The 16807-nt window shown below is 41.3% G+C and overlaps 1 protein-coding gene across 36 annotated transcripts in view; it reads left to right on the forward strand.

The window, feature by feature from the left end:
* LPP (LIM domain containing preferred translocation partner in lipoma) overlaps window positions 1-16807 on the forward strand; it is a 655397-nt gene that overhangs the window by 278031 nt on the left and 360559 nt on the right. For 35 of the 36 annotated variants that reach the window (XM_048214797.2, XM_048214791.2, XM_048214810.2 and 32 more), the window contains one exon: window positions 2749-2861. The exons of the other annotated variant lie outside the window; for it this stretch is intronic. In XM_048214797.2, coding sequence (XP_048070754.2) covers window positions 2749-2861 — 113 coding nt within the window. The remainder of the gene's footprint in view (window positions 1-2748; window positions 2862-16807) is intronic. 36 annotated transcript variants of the gene reach the window in all.

A 16807-nucleotide genomic window follows, 5' to 3' on the forward strand; every position in this document is an offset into this window, starting at 1 on the left:
CAGTTGTACTTTTCTTTTTTTTTTTTTTTTTTAAGATTTTATTTATTTATTTGACAGAGAGAGATAGCCAGCGAGAGAGGGAACACGAGCAGGGGGAGTGGGAGAGGAAGAAGCAGACTCCTAGTGGAGGAGCCCGATGTGGGGCTCGATCCCATAACGCCGGGATCATGCCCTGAGCCGAAGGCAGACGCTTAAGGACTGCGCTACCCAGGCGTCCCTAGCTGTACTTTTTATTCTAAGACTAATTTGCTGAGAATTTGGACTGTTTATGGGGCGTTCATGGGCCTCTGTTTCTACCTTTATAGTATGATCTCCAAGATTCTGTTCAGTTCTGATCCTGTTTAATGTTCCAACTGTTCTCTGTGACGTAATAAAATGTTGTGAAGTATAAGAAGGCACTCAGAAGTCCTATTTTAAATTAGGTATGAAGAAGACATAGGTCTGGATAGAACATTTGAACCAGAAAATTAGGCTGTGCACTAGAATTTGGTAGGACCAGTCTCCATCAGCCTAGACCTCCTTTTGCTGATCGATGAAGATCTCATTGCAAGCATTCTTCTCATATGTTCTATCTTTTCAAGGCAGAAAAGAACTTGGAGACAATTTTTTTTTTTTTATTTAACAGGTATTAAATATTTTTTAGTGCAGTGTTTGACCAAAGGAGGGCCAAGTTAATTTCTTGATTCTGACTGCACATTAGACTCTTTTGGGTTTTAAAGGAGTAGTAGCACCTGATCCCCCCTCCCCACTCCCTTTCCCCCATCCCCAAGATACTGACTGGATTGACGTGAGACAGAATTTGGGCAATTTTAGATAAGCTTTCTTGGTGATTCTAGTATGTAGCCAGTATTTAGAACTTCTGGGTAGTTACTGGAAGTTTATGAGACTTATAATCCCTATAAGGATATGGGCAAAGCATGTCTCCAGATGTGCACACCCAGAAATGTGCACATACAGAAATGTTTCTGCATGACATAAGTCATTTAACCTTTCTAATCCCATGGAGCCTAAAATAGGAATAATGTAATACTTTCCTTAAATGCAGTGGTTCTCAAAGTGTGGTCCCAGGACCAATAGCATCCACCTCCCCTGGGCATTTATTAGAAATGCGCATTCTCGGACCCCGCTCTAGACCTACTGAATCAGGAGCTCTGGGGGTGGGACACAGCCATCTGTGTTTAACAGACCTTTCTGAGATCCTGATGACCTCTAAAGTTTGAGAACCATCAGCACAGAGTGTGGAAGATGAAGAGGTAGCTTTTGAAAATCTTAGCAGTGATTGGTGCCTAGTGAGAGTCCAAAAAGCACAGTACTCTGATATAGTGTGTTTGACTGCTTGGTAGTCTGAAGATAGTGGGGACCTGGATTGGACAGCTACTCTTCCAGCTCTAAGACTGTTATTTATAGGGCAAATAGGGCCCAAGTGAACCATCTCCAAGGTGTATCAGAATAATGAATCCAAGCCACCATCCTCCCACCATGCCATTGAGAGTCTTTTTTATTGAAGGCTTAAGTCATGATATTTTGGTACTATCCAAAAGCAACCCATTGAATGACAGAACCCACTGCCTTACTACTAAGTGTTGAGCATCTGAAATGCAAAGAAAAGTTACTTATCTATGAATATTATTTACTATTCAAGTATTATTTTTCAAAGGAAAAAGACAAATAGAGAATTTTTTTTTTAAATGGAAGTTTCCTTTTCCTAATAGGATTTCTTGCAAAGTAAAAACATTCCATGCCATGAAGCCATAGAGCTCTTGGATTTATATCTGCACCTCAGATCTTAGAGATTAGGTGATCTCTTAGACAACATGACATCGGTATGCTGTTCTGGTTGGTCAATGATATTGAGGTTTGATACGGTGGCCCTTCATAACGTCCTGCCTGGATTGTATGTAGATTTCAATGATGTTCCTCATACCAGTTTCTCCTGATCAGTCCTGCATATCCTTTTAGATTAGTCTTTAGGAGATCATATTGCAACCAGGCTTTTTCTTCTCAGAAATGCTTGTTAGATCCCCCACCATGTGCATGATAAAATTCAAACTACTTACTAGACATGCAACACACTTGAAGGTTTTTTTTTTTTTTTTTTTTGTCACTGCACTTATTCTTATTACCTACTATTTTACATTCCCATATTTATGCTATCTTAATAACTTGCTCCTTATTCTCTAGGCCCTGAACGTTTTCACTGATGCCTTTGTTCCCCTGTCTTTCTGCCAAGTGGACTAGTTGTCTGTATCATAATGTTCAGGGGCAGTTGTGATGTTCTGGTAAAGCCTTCCCTTGGTCCCTCTACCTGGACATAAGCTTTTCTTTATCTTAGCTTCCGGAAGAGTTTGTTTCTCTGTCTTAATAGATTTTATCTTGCATTATCTTTATTTGTGTACCCATTTTTTCCTCCTCTACTTGAGTGAGACTTTACTGAGGGTAAGTACCAAGTCCTTGCCTCAGCCATCTCCCACCCCAACTACCTGCTCTGTTCTGGCTAAACATACCTGACCCCCTCTAGACTAGCTTCTATGTCATTTCTCAGTATCAGATCTGGTCCTCAATTTTCTTAAAATTAAGGCTACTAATGAAACGCAAAAGAGCTATAATAGGGAATACTTGATATAAGAGACAAAATGTTATATGTCAAAGCCAATCACAAAGCAGTAAAATGGCAGCAAATGGGTGCTTTTCAAGAGTTCCCTGTGGTTGCATTTATATCCACTTCCTGTGTGCATTTCCTTTCCGTAGGTGATTTCCTTCCACCCCCACCCCCACCTCTAGATGACCCTGGTGCTCTTCCAGCCAGCCCTGGAAACTGCCCTCCTCCACCACCCCTGCATGAAGGTGCTTTCAGGACACAGGTAAGATGTGCGGTTGAAGTCGTATTAATAAGCTGTGATTGTTTCTGTGGGGGATGAACATTTATCCGGAGCCTAAAGAGAGCTTTACAAGTCACAAAGATCTCAGGTGCTTTAATGCAAACATCCCCAACTGAAGCTTCTCGGAGTTCTGCTGGCTTGCATTCTAAAGCCCCAGAAATCCTTTTACCTACTAATTTTGTTTTGAAACTGAAAACTATTTTTTGGAATGTCATTTGAGAATTCCACATTTTCTTGTTATCCTGGGGGACCCAGCTGTGCTTTTTTATTGCCTTGTTTCTCTATCCACAAACATGGCATTCTGCGTGGGTAAGAGCGGTATTTTCGGGTTCTGGTTGGTCACTGTGGGTCTTAATTAGTCAGCAACATCTTTCTAGCAAAAGCACCAGCAAACATTCTTAGGGTATTCTTTTCTGAGTGAGGGCAAGGAAGCACATTATAGTATGTATTGATTATATACAATGTTTGTGCTTTAGACAGTGTTGATTGCAAGTCAGTCGGGGCTGAAATCAGAAGCAACAGTAGGAATAGTCAGTCTGTGATCAGGTTGGGAACCATTGGTAACCAGATGCCACCATTTAGGCATCTAAATGCTATTCATATCAGGAAGGAAAACTAAATAACAAAGTTATAGAATTATTGTTGTGTTTTACAGGTGATGATGTTACTATAGATATATAGAAAAAAAACTCAGCCCTTATGTTTTAGAGAAACATCAAAAATATTTGTGGAGGAAATTAATGGTGTCTGGTATTGGCTTCAAAGTAGTCAGAGTAGGGAGCTGATGAGTGAGAAAATAGGTGAAAGGAAAATTAGTTATGAGTTGCTAATTGTTGAGTGCATGCAGGTTGAGTCTATTATTTGGTCTTCCTTTATATATATTTATAATTTCCCAAAATAAGTTTTAGAGAGGAGAAGCCATGGGAACTAGTTAAATGGTTTAGTCCATTGTCTGCTTTTCTTTCTCCTACATTTCAGGTTGGGAGAGACAAAGGAGCAAATGATTCATTCATTCAGCAAATACTCCAGCTGCCTGTGTGTGTACCTTTATAGCACTGGGAATTCTATAGCAAAAACATACGGGGTTCTGCCTCATGAAACCCACACTTTTAGTGAAACTGGTGGATGTAGACAAAATCTGTACATAAGTGCATTAGAATGAGATCAGGGCTGTGGGTTGGAGGACAGGGTGGTCCAGAGGCCTTGCTGAGAAGGGGACACCTAAGCAAAGATTTGGAGGGGGGAAAGGGGAGTAACCATGTGAGTTTCTTGGGAGTATATTTTCATATAGAAGCTTTTTGTACTATTGATAAGTTGAAATTATTAAGTTCTGGTATAACCAGTGACCTCCAATTCACTTTGGAGCCTAGATCTTTTAAAATCTATTAAAAACTTTATGTCTTTCGAAAAATCTAGGCTCCAAAGTGAATTGGAGGCTATATATATATATATATATATATATATATATATATATATATATAATGGATTTCCTACAAAAATCTCAATTTTCCTATAAAATCTTGCTGATAAAGTGTACTAAGCTAATAAAATCAAAGCTCAGATTCCACAAATGGATAGGAGTCATACAAAGTTTATTTTATGCAACAGATAGTTCCTTTGGCAAATAGAAATAACACAATAATTTTTCCTTATTTTTAGTCATTTTTTATTAACAATGAAAAAAAATCCTCTTAAATTTGTCTTTTATATACCTTTGCTCCTATTTGGTCCTGGGCTGTTCTTTGCATATTATTGAATTTACATAATTAAAAACTTCACTTAGTCTATTTGTTCTCTTGGAAAATTATGGAAACTGTTTTCTTGCATTTTAAATCTTTAGCTCTAAAAAGCTTGTTTGACCTTGTGACAGAAGACTTGTGTTTGACTGCTAGTTGAACAACTTATTCTAGTTGTGTGTGTGTGTGTGTGTGTGTGTGTGTGTTTAAGATTTATTTACTTATTTTAGAGAGAGAGCATGCAGGGAGCAGGGGCAAAGGGAGAGGGAGAATCTCAAGCTGACTTTGTGCTGAGCTTGGAGCCCCACGTGGGGCTTGATCTCATGACCCTGAGATCAGGACCTGAGCAGAAACCAAACATCTGTACACTTAAATGACAGCACCACCCAGGCGCCCCTCTAGTTACATGGGTTTGAATAGGTCACACTAAGTCCGATTTTTCTTATAATTAAAAGTAAGGTAACTGCCTACCTCCAGTAATGAAATGAAATACAGGTGGTTTTGAAATTGCCAAGCTATAACGGCTATACGATTATTTTGATGTTATAACTATTACTATATAAATATAGCCATAGCAGTAATAATAAGGCTTTCTCAAAACGTTTAATTAAGAAAAATTCAAACATGGGCTTTCATAAAAATTACAAATATTCTTTTCCTCTGTGGACCTTGTCCTGATAACTACACTAAAACCATTACTTTGTTTTTTTATTTTTTTAAAAAAATTTTAAAAGATTTTTATTCATTTATTTTATAGAGAGAGTGAGAGACACAGAGCCTGAGCAGGGGGTGGGGGGAGGTGGAGGGAGAGGGAGAAGCAGACTCCCTGCTGAGTGTGGAGCCTGATGCAGGGCTCAATCCCAGGACCCTTTGATCATGACCTGAGCCAAAGGGAGGTGCTTAACCAACTGAGCCACCCAGGCACCCCCATGACTTTGTTTTTTAAAAGGAAGGAAATACAAAACTGGTTGCCATGTTAGCTTATGTTTTTTGCAAAATAGAAGGAAGGAAGAAAATAAAACCGAGTTTGCCAAATGGGAAAGGACAGATCTGGTAGGAGAGGCACGTTATTCTTGGATATATGGAAGATCGTGCAAGTTCAAAAGAAAACGGGCACGCCCTTCCCTTGTGTGGGACTGATAGTGACTTGGCCCCGCTCTGGCCATATTTGAACCACCTTGGAATATGAACTATAATAAAGCCCCAAGTAATATAATCACCAGAGAAAATTTTGCACTTTTTCCTCTCGGCCATGGTGAAACCTCGTGTTGCCAAGTCCAAATTATAGCTGGTAAATATGTGTTTTTATGTAGAAGTCTGTTTATGTTTCCAGCCAAATTTTCAGGTCAGCGTCAAAAGAATGTCTGCTAAGCCTGACTATAAGAATTACAAGATTTTCAGCGCTGAGAGGGACCTTAGAGATCACGTAGCCCCACCGTGGTGCCAGCCATTAGTTACTGCCCCTTCAAGGATTCGCTAAATGAATTAATTCCCTGTGTTCGCAAATGGGGAAACTGAGATTGAGGAAGGCATGCATCCTCTAATCCATACCTGATTTTGGGGAATCTTGACTTCTGTGTCTGTCCTTCCTTTTGCATCAGACGGCCTTACACATTACACATGGCTTTGGTTTAGTCCTCCACCAGCCCGTAAGGCCCTGAGGTTCAGACGAGGGGGTTACGTACTTTTATGTGGAAGGACCTGGTACTGGTGGGGTTTCGCTTGGTGCCCTGAATTTTTGATACCTGCTAGGCACTTTTATTTATTTACTTATTTTTGCAAAAGTCAAATATTTAGTGCCAAAAATTCATATTTTGAGAATTACTATTTTTTTTTTGAGGAAAAAAATGAATCTTGGAACTCAAATATTTGAGGGCTTTATGATGTCAGGTCAGCTGTCTGTCAGGATCCGTTTGATCTCGGTGTCTGTGAGGTTGGAGTGCCCAGTTTACTGGCCGCCTCCTTCGTTGCTTTGTCCTGCATTCGTTCATTGTGAATTGAATATCTTCCGTAGGTGTGGCACGTACACGAGGGATTGGAGCCTTAGAAGCTGGCATCATGGTTCTAGTGCCCTGAGTCTCGACCTTGGGGCTGTACAGCAGCCTTCTGATCTGATGCCACAGTTGGTAATTTCTTCCTATTTCAGCCAGCTAACGGGCAGGGCTGTAGTATTGCTTAGAATAGTTTCACAGGTGGAGAATGTCTCCTAGAATTTCAGGTCTGCAAGGGAATTAGAGATCACAATTCAAGTCCCTTTCTTTTGTTTGGACCTCCTTATTTTTCTTCTTTTTTCCAGTTGGACAAAATATTTATAGGTGATGACTGCAGGTGAGGTGATGTTGACAGATAAGGAGATAATGGGCCCATGCGGTCCTTCTGAATCAAGTTTGGGAGAAGCACACATACACAGCTTTTAAATTAAGGTGCTCGGTCGTAAATCATTCCTTAGTCACCACGCTGTGGTCAGAAGCACAGTCTGAGTCCTCAGTTGTGGTAGAGGGTGGGGGAGATAAATTAACTGGCTGGAGATCGACAAGAAGGATTTTTGGAAGCAGTTTCTATTGAACTGAACTTAGATGGCGGGGTAGGACCTTAATTTTCAGATTGGGGTGGGGGAATAGATCTTTCTGCAATAAAGTAATAAAAATAAAAGTATTGAAGGAAAGCACAGAGTAGTAGGTTAGGCCTGCATTCCAGACTGTGCAATTTGCCCTTTATTCTGAAATCGTTGACACTTGACTGCAGATGTTTGTTGACGTTTTATTGATGAGGGCGACGTCCCCAGATCTGTTGTTGGATGCCATGTGGTGCTTTTAGCACCCCATCAGGCATAACCTGTTGCACTCGTGGGAAACCCCACGAAGACAGCTCTGAATTGTCTGGCACACTTCCTTGAGCTCTCAGGGACTTGTCTCCTGATACCTGATGGCTTCGAGTTCAGATGCCCTATATTTAACGGCCACTTTCCATAACATCTATGCTTGACTTTTCTTCCTGACCTCCAGTTGATGGCTCCTCACTGCCTCGCTCTGTGTGACCCAGTCCCCTGGCTTGCTTTGACTTGCCCACTCTCCAGGGATCTGTATAACTTTGGGTTTTCATCTCCCCTTTTCCGCTTATCCTGGCAGGATGGCCAAGGCTGCATTTGCTGCTGTCACTCCAGTCCCTCCACCTTAGAAAACAGACGGTGATGCCTGTCACCGGTTACTCCCTATGTTAAAAACGTCTTTCTCTTATGGAAGTGAAATTTGTCTTTTTATGACTTCTTCCCAGTGGTTTTCTTCCTACCCTCTTAAAGCATGGCACACTTGCAAAAGGACTGTCAGGCCAGGGGAGGGATAGGTGAAGTCGGCCTCGAGAAGCTGATCCTTAAAGCTGCTGAAGGAGGTGACTTTTCTGAGGACCGAGTGAGAACAGTGTAACGTGAGCTATGCACTGAACTTGGGCCAATGCCCAGAGTTAATTGAAAAGAGAAGGAAGAAGGAAAATCTCTGAAATCATTTATGGTCTTGTCTTAGTCGGTCTTTAAAAGTTTGTAGGCCAACTCATTTTTGTTCTTACGAAAACATTTTTGGAGCTCATGTACATGGTGGATGGTGGGTGACCATCAGTTATCCGCTTCTATCGATAATAGTTTTAAAGTCTACCCTAGCGGTAGCGTCGCTGGCACTGGATTCTGTGTCTCGTGACTCTTGGTCTAGTACTCTCATGGTCACGGGTGTGGAATGACAGATTTCTTACTTGTAGACACAGAGGACTCAGGCCCACAGCCATGGCCACGTTCTTCCATGCACCCACAGAAACAGGCAGCAGGACTTGCTTTGTATGGCTTTGATGTACCCTATCGTAGAGGTCCTTCCTTCCGCTGCCTCAGAGTGCGCTGAGGAAGGAGGAGGCTGGGCAAAAAAGGAGATCCAGGCTGTAAAGGCTAAGAGCAGCTGTCATGTGCAGTCCTGCCGGAACAAACCCCAAACGGTCAGAAGCTCGAATCCACCTGGAAGTGCTTGTCCTGTCTGCTCGTGAGAATACAGGGGTATCTTGATCCATGAGAACAGACCGAAGGAGTGATTGAGATGCTTCTTTCTCCCTGCCCCTTTCCCTCGTTCCTGGGGGCTTGGGTTAGCAAGCCCTCCTTGGTTTGTAGAGTTGTTGGTGACCCTGGCAACAGCAATAGCTTCACGACTGTCCCCTCTTCTGGGCTGCGCTGGGAAGTCAGTATGTGTTCAGCAGGGCTGGGAGGTTCTTGGGCTTTGGTCAGTGCGATTTTCTACAAATAAATTTCAAAGGTTTCCTGTCTGCTTGTCTCTCCAAATCATCATCTCATTGGGTATTCAGATCATCCAAGAGAGATATTTTTGGTGTCTAGACTTATAAACACTTATTTGAAAGTAGCGGTCCTAGAGCCCATAGGGGGCATTCCAGTAGTTTGAACCTTTTTCATGGAATGTCACAGTTTTCTCTGCCTTATTTCTTAAGGACCTATTAAAAGAGGTAAACCTGTTCCTGGGGATCAGGAGTGGAGTGTGTGTACGCACACACGCTCATTCACACTTAACCAGCCTGATTGCCACTGCCACCACCACCTTCAAGTGACCTCGGGCATCTGTATGCGTGCTGCAGGGAAGGACTAAAGAATCACCGGACAGGAAGAGTCCTCTGGGGGTATTGCTTGTGGTCCGTAATGCTGTAGGTCAGCGTAACCAATGAGGGCAGGTTTGCGCTAGCACTTGAGCTTCTTAATAGGGAGTAATTGACCATATTTGCATATTTCAGAAAATACTCTTTGCCCGAAGACAAGTGAAGAAACTGCAGTTGGTCCTTCCTGAGTCAGTGAAAGCGTTTATCCCATTTTGTCTCTCCCATCAAGAATCTTAGTGATTCCTTCAAAGCTTTAATATGCTTAGTTATCTTTTAATGTGTTTTGTCTCCTAATGTAAATAAACAGTATGGATCAACTATTTTCAATCGTGTTTCTCTATCAAGGAAAAATTACGATGTCTACACCCACATCTACACCAGGTGAGGTTTGAGCGTTGTTCTCCTTCTTGATGCATTCAAAGGATTGTTAAGACAATTTGGAGAATGTGCTGTAATATTTTTTTTTTTAAAGATTTTATTTATTTATCCGACAGAGATAGAGACAGCCAGCGAGAGAGGGAACACAGCAGGGGGAGTGGGAGAGGAAGAAGCAGGCTCCTAGCAGAGGAGCCTGATGTGGGGCTCGATCCCATAACGCCAGGATCTCGCCCTGAGATGAAGGCAGACGCTTAACCGCTGTGCCACCCAGGCGCCCCAAGAAATCTGTAACTGGCTGTGATCAATTAATTGTAAACACCACTGCACTCGGACCAGCCTGTGCTGTAATATTTTAAACTTTATAACTTAACCTCTTTTGAAAGAATCATTTCTCATGTTAGATTATATCACCACATTATTAATAACTTATAACTTTGTTTATTGCAGTGTCTTGTTTGCTGTTTCTTTTTCTTGAATTCACATCTTGATTCTTTTCTTTTTTTTCTCTGCTGTTAGTACTTTATCAAGTAATTGGCCTACACAGATGACCTAGCTCCTGAGTTTTTATATATCTGAAAATGATTTATTTTTGCCTTTATATTGACGTAAAAGTTTGGCTGCAGGTAGAATTCGAGGGTCAAATTTCCTTTATCAGTATTCAATGAAGATTTCTATACTATCACTTTAGTATCCTTTAGCGTTGTAGGTGAGACATCTGATTCCAGTTCCCTCCCCCACTCCCCAGTTTATGAACTTTTCTTTGTTGAATCTGCTAGCCTTATGTGTCAGTGGTTTCACCGCCCTGCACCTGGGTGCAGGTCCCTACCCTTACCCCGGTGTTTCCACTCAGCATTCAGTGGATTTGTTTGATGGGAGGACTCAAGTTTTTATTTAGCTAAGAGGGGTTTTCTTGTGTTATTGGGAAGAAAGCATTTTAACTCTTCGTTTGCCTTTTTCTTCCTTACAGAACCCCTGTTCTATGATTTTGGATTTCTTCTCCATTCTTCATGCTGGTATTCTTTTTCAGTAGTTCTGCCTTCTGGAAGAATCCCCATTGCTTGGTTCCTTTCTTCATTTTAAAATTTTTTTGTAGTGATAGTCTGCTCCTGACTTAAAAATGCTACATCTTCCGGAACTGAGGGGAAGGAGTGTGGTGGGAGTGGCTCTGGATCTGCTGTTCTGGTAGACCTAGCTAACTTGTACTCCAGACTTTATCTTTTACCTTGATCGGGAATATACAGTCCTTAATACCCTCCATCATCGGCCTATCCCAATCCCCCACCCCCCTCCCCTCTGAAGCCCTCAGTTTGTTATTAAGGAGGGCACATATTGCATGGTGCACTGGGTGTTATACGCAAATAATGAATCATGGAACTCTGCATCAAAAACTAAGGATATGTATGGTGACTAACATAATAAAAAATTATTAAAAAAATAAAGTTATTTATTAATTAAAAAAAAAAGAATATACAGTCCTTTAAATAGCATGGTGACCACACAGAATGGGTGGCTGCATCTGGTCTTCACCTTCTGTGTGTAATTAGGGGAAGCAGGCCAACGAAAGGATTTCCCTTGGATCCACAGACCAAGAGTAGGCCAGCCAGTTTGCTGGAGCCCTCAAAGCTGTGTATTCACTGTCAGGATCCACAGGCAGGTAGCAAAGCCCCAGTTGCCCTTGCCCCATAGATGCTAAGTGAGGGCAGCAGCAGGCTGTGAGTGGCGGGGGAGGGGGATCCTCTGATGAACTCTCCAGGCTTAACTGTTCCCTCCCTCACTATTTCCCCATCCATGCAATGACTGTGTCACCCAGAGTGTCAGGGAATGTGGCAAAGAACTTTTTATTAGAAAGGATGAACTCACTAAGTGATTTTACTGCTGTTATGACATTCTATACTGCAAACATCCTTTCCCAAGAGGCTCCCCCACCCCCTCACCCTTCTTGTTGTGACAGCTCAGAGTCAGCTATTAAAGTCAGGTGTTGCTACCTTTTGTTTTTTATCTCAAGCTCACTCTCCTGCCCTCAGGGCTTCACCACAGAAGAGCCCTCCTTGGTTGCATCATCTAAACCAAGTCATGCTCTAGGGATAGCATAGTATGGTGGCGAACACTGTCACTGCAGGGCCCCGACATCTGGCCCCTCACTCACTAGCTGTGTGCTGATGGCCACGCTATGTAACCTTTCCACACCTCAGTTTGCTCATCTGTAAACTGGGCATAGTTACCGAACCTATCTCTTTGGATTGCTGTGAGGTTTCAAAAAGATAATGTACATAGAGAATATTGTATGTGCCTGACAAATCTCAGTGATTAGTAAATGTTTACTATGGACGTCATCACTTCTGGGCGATTCTGGGCTAGCTGGCCTCTGTGCTGAGTACTAGAACAGTTCTCACAGTCTTTGGTTTGCTTCCCCAAGGTTCACCAGTCACCCCATTCCTTGCTCCTGTATGCTTGGGGATTTGGGGTCCTTTGCTAAAGATACACTTCCACAAACTCCCTCTGTAAAATGAATGATTGGATTAACTAATTCTTTTAGGTTTCTTATAGATCTAAAATTTACTGCTTTGGTAATAAAATATCACCTCTTTATAATTTCACAGTGATTTACAAATTGTAAAATACTTTATATTATCTTATCTGATCTTCACATATAAAAAAAGAAACAAATATATTTTAGCCAATTAAAGAAAAAATAAGGTCCAAGTTGTTGAGGCAACTTTTTTAGATCTCACAAGTGTCATGGAAGCAGTGATTTATTTTTAAATGGACAAAAACAAAAACAAAATGTGTTTTGGAGACTTTTAAGCCTCTTGGCTTAGTATCAATTCCCTTACAAATGAGAGAAGGCAGATCATTTTGAATTCTCAAAAAGCAGCCAAAGTCATCAACAATATGTGTTTGTGGCTGGTGGCCAGGGGCCACTGAGATAGCTTTCTGTGCAGTTCTTTAGTGGAAATAAGCACATCTTCCCTCCTAGCCTTGGGCATATTCTCTGACAATCCCCTCACAGATTGTATCATGTTCTTCTTATCCATGGATTTGGTAGGAGGCTCTGTTGGGCTCACAAATCCTTTAGTTCCTTTGTAATTTACATAATCCACTCAACATGGGCACAAAACAACTTGATCTGAAAGAAGGGGTAAAAGAGGGAGTAGAAGATGCCAAGACCAAAAACTCAGATTTTATTTTTGAAACTCCCAATGTTTTGGGGAGATTTTCTGTGCATTACTTATTTTGCTTGATCTATTCAAAAGTCAAGTATTTATGCACCCCAACTAGATAATTTACAATATATTATTGCATGCAATATTTATGCCAGTTCGAGGGGTTACACTGTTCTTATCATTTTACCCTTAGCTTCTGTGAGTTTGACCTGTCCAAGGCCTGAAGATTCCGTGAATTCCAAACTTGACTTGGAGTGTTTTTTGTTTTGTTTTGTTTTGTTTTTAAATAAAAGATTTTCATACACTTGATCTCACTTGAGCCTTTAAATAACTTATGAAAAGGGAAGGGTAGGGATAATCTCCATCTTGTGCAAGTGAAGGAGCTGAGGCTCAGGGAGGCTAAGTAATATTCTAGGTTTCCATGGTATTAAGTGTCCCAGGCAGGGATCAGACCCTGAGTCCTGTCAGTCCACTTCTCTCTCCCTCTCTGTCTCTCTTTCCATCACTGCTTTATTGTTACTTTTCCTTTATATTCTTTTTCAAATAAGGGCACAAAACACCAATTTTCACTTTCCTCTCCACACACTCAGTATTTGGAAGCTTTTCCTCTTATGAGTTCTGTTGTAGAATTCTCTGTGGCAATATTGTTTCAGCCTCCCTCCCCCCATTGTCTGTATCTTTATGGATTGTAAGAATGTACTTTGGTATTAAAATATTGGAAAGAGAGGTTCCTTGGCAGCTCAGTCTAAGTTAAGCGCCAGACTCTTGATTTCAGCTCAGGTCATGATCTCAGGGTGGTGAGATCCAGCCCTGCCTTGGACTCTGAGCTCAGTGGTGAGTCTGCTGGAGATGCTTTCTCCCTCTGCCCCTCCCCCCTCAAATCAATAAATCTTTATCGTATGGGAAAGATGTTTATAAACATTAAAATGGAATTCTTTCCCTAATTTTTTGTTTGCTTTTATATTGATTTTACCAATAAACTTTAGTAAAGATAACAATTTTTATTATGGTGGAAAATGAGTAAAATTGATGGTGGGTGGTAGAAAAACTATTTCTATGGCAGTTTTTTAAAAGGGGAAACGGGAGTAACACAAGACAGGCAGATTCACATGATAAGAAAGTGAGTTAGCTGTTATTATTAGAAGTAAAGGATTTGGCTAATGAGCTACTCCCCTCGGTAAAACAAAAGAGAAAGAGAGTGAGAGAGAGAGAGGGAGACATAAGAGGTGGTCAGAGTCCTTTCTTTCCCCATAATTTATATTATTCCTTCCAGTGCTTAAAACAGTCCTGTGTCTGCCCTAAACCATCTTCTGTTTTGAACGGTATGTGATACATCAAGATGATACATGATTTGGGGCAGACCATCCCTAAAAACCAAATCTCAGTTTCTTTAGCCATAAACTAGTATGATGCTTCCTGTCTTCTGTTTTTGTTTTGTTTTGTTTTTAAATGATTACATAAAAATAACCCATTTGATAGCACTTTCTAAAACAGCAAGTAAAGGGTTTACCTTAAAACTACTTTTCTTCTTTTTTTTGGTAATACTGTTTCAACATCCTTGAGCTTTAATTCTTCCCATTAGCAATGATATCACCCCCACATTTAGAGCAATAAATTGCCGCAGGGCCTTTCCGTGTTGTAGTTGATGTTATGGCGAGTACCGAGAGGAGAATGGCCAGCTAGCCCCTGGGCAGCCCTCACTGACTACATGAGCACTAGACAGTCAGGGTTCTGACTTCGGAAGTCCTGTCTCAGAGCTTCATAGAGTACCTGGCTTGCTGAGGCTTAGGTAGTCCACGAAGAGATGATCAAACAGGTAAAGAACATGGCCACCAGAAGAGTCTTTCAGGGTGCACATTCAGGAGACTTAATCATTTTTATGGTCATTTTATGTCAAGCCATTTTGTAATCGAAATGTGCCTGGAGGATCGTTTTCATTTCCTTTTCGCTCATCGTACAGTGTCACTTTAGTGATTCTTTCCTGACCCTATGGGGATAGAGACCAGTTTTAGGCCATGGCAACTACGGAGAGGTATTTCGATAGAGTTACAGATGCATTCAGTGAGAGTCTCTCCTAGCCTTCCCTCCCTGACTGCCATGTTTCTCTCTGTAAACTGGGACTTAAGCCATAGTCTTAGCATCAACTGAAGTCATTTCAGCTCTACTGAAATGGCCCTTGCCCATGTTTGCCATGTCCTCTGAATCCCCAGTGGCTGTTCTTTTTCTGACTTCTTTTACCTGTTTCAGGCAGGTAACACTTGACTCAAACGTCCTCACTTCCTTATTGAATTTTCACGAACCAGAACTCCCTGAGTTCCACTGCTGATCTTCGATGATTCCTGTTCTCTCTCCTGTACCAGATCCTCCTGCTTTTTTCATCTCCCCCTAAATTTAGGTACCCACTCAGCGTTCTCCCTTTTGACATTCTGTCTTCTCTCAGTAGAAGTTATAACTCTAATAGAGTCAGCTTTGATCTCTGTTTATTTAATGACTTGAACTGGTTATGACTTTTTTCCTTAGACAAGTGTTGTGCCATTTATCATAGTCTTTCCACAGGGAAAACCTTCTGTCTCCTCACATTCAGTATGTCCCAGAGCTACTCATCATCTTACCTCGAGGCTTCCACTCTGTTAGAAGTACCATCATATTTTCTATTCTACCAAATCAAAACTCTGGTCATTACTGGCATGTCTTACTTTTTCGATATATCTATTACCAACATCTCATATTTTTTGGTTCAAGAAGGACTCTCAGGTTTGCTCTCATCTCTTCATTTTCCTATCCCTTGTCCTAGCTTCTTCCTTCTTAAGATGCAATAGAGTCATTGCTTTGGTCCTTTTCTTGTTTTTATTTTTTGGGGTTTTGTCATTGTTTTTCTATTCCAGCTGCATATCTCTAACCAATTAGTCTTCAAAAAATGTTATTTTCTTCTTTTGGCTTTTTGTTGTTTGCCACATTAAATTTCCTTTCTTAGTTGATTTTCAGAGTATTCCATGACCTCCCTCATCCTTTAACGCACACCTCATCTCCCACTGTGCTCTTTCCAGTCTTTGCTTTTGTGAGACTGATGTCCTCATTGTCAGCTTCCCATGCTGAGTTAATTTTCCTTGTGGCTTTCTTGCTGCCTGAAACATCCTCATGTCTCACCTGATGAGAAATCCTTCCCATTTTGAACCACCCAGTTCAAACCTGACTTTCTTCCCCTTTTGATACCACCCGCTCACCCCAGTCCCTCCCTTCTGTTTTCTCGGACTCTGTTGACTGGGTAATGTGGTATCATGACATGACCCCAGGGCTTAGTGCCTGGAAGCTGTGCTCTGTTGCTTACCAGTTGCATGACCCATCTTCACATGCAAAATGGGACTCATGACACATTCTTAGAAAGTTATTTTGAGGATTAATTTAGATAAGGAGTATAGAGTATCCAGTAGCATCTGGTTCATAATCATGGCTACAATGAAGCGGTTAATGATGTTTCATTTTCCTGCCATTTAATGTCTGTCTTTGTGGACTGATGTAATTATATCATGTACATTAATATTGCCTCCAAACTATATATTACAAAGCCAAAATCAAAATATGACATGGAAGAGACCTGTAGAAATTATTGACCATCACAAATCATAGAGACTCAGATTTGAAAGGGTCCTAATCCAGCCCATCTTTCTTGTGAAGACGAAATGAGGGGAGGGGTGGATTTTTTAAGTGAACCCCCCAAAGTGACACAGTTAGTATGAGATCTGGCCTAACCCCAGCTGGAGGGTTCTGGACTCAAAGGCTTAAACTCATTCAATTATCCTCTTGTTCATTCCCCTTTTAAAAATGGTCTGAAGGCTGGGTCACAGTTCCTATTCCTGTGTCACCCATGGTCTTTATCTTATTGAGGGATATCTGGCTGATATTTGTGGATTGATTGATTGATTCATTCATTCTTTGTCTTGGCAATAGGAGTTTTCTGGGAACATCTATGGAATATGCAGTATACATGGGCTTATCACTCTTCTGATACTTT

This window comes from Ursus arctos, unplaced genomic scaffold (genome assembly GCF_023065955.2).
Source record: "Ursus arctos isolate Adak ecotype North America unplaced genomic scaffold, UrsArc2.0 scaffold_4, whole genome shotgun sequence".
Lineage (NCBI taxonomy): Eukaryota > Metazoa > Chordata > Mammalia > Carnivora > Ursidae > Ursus > Ursus arctos.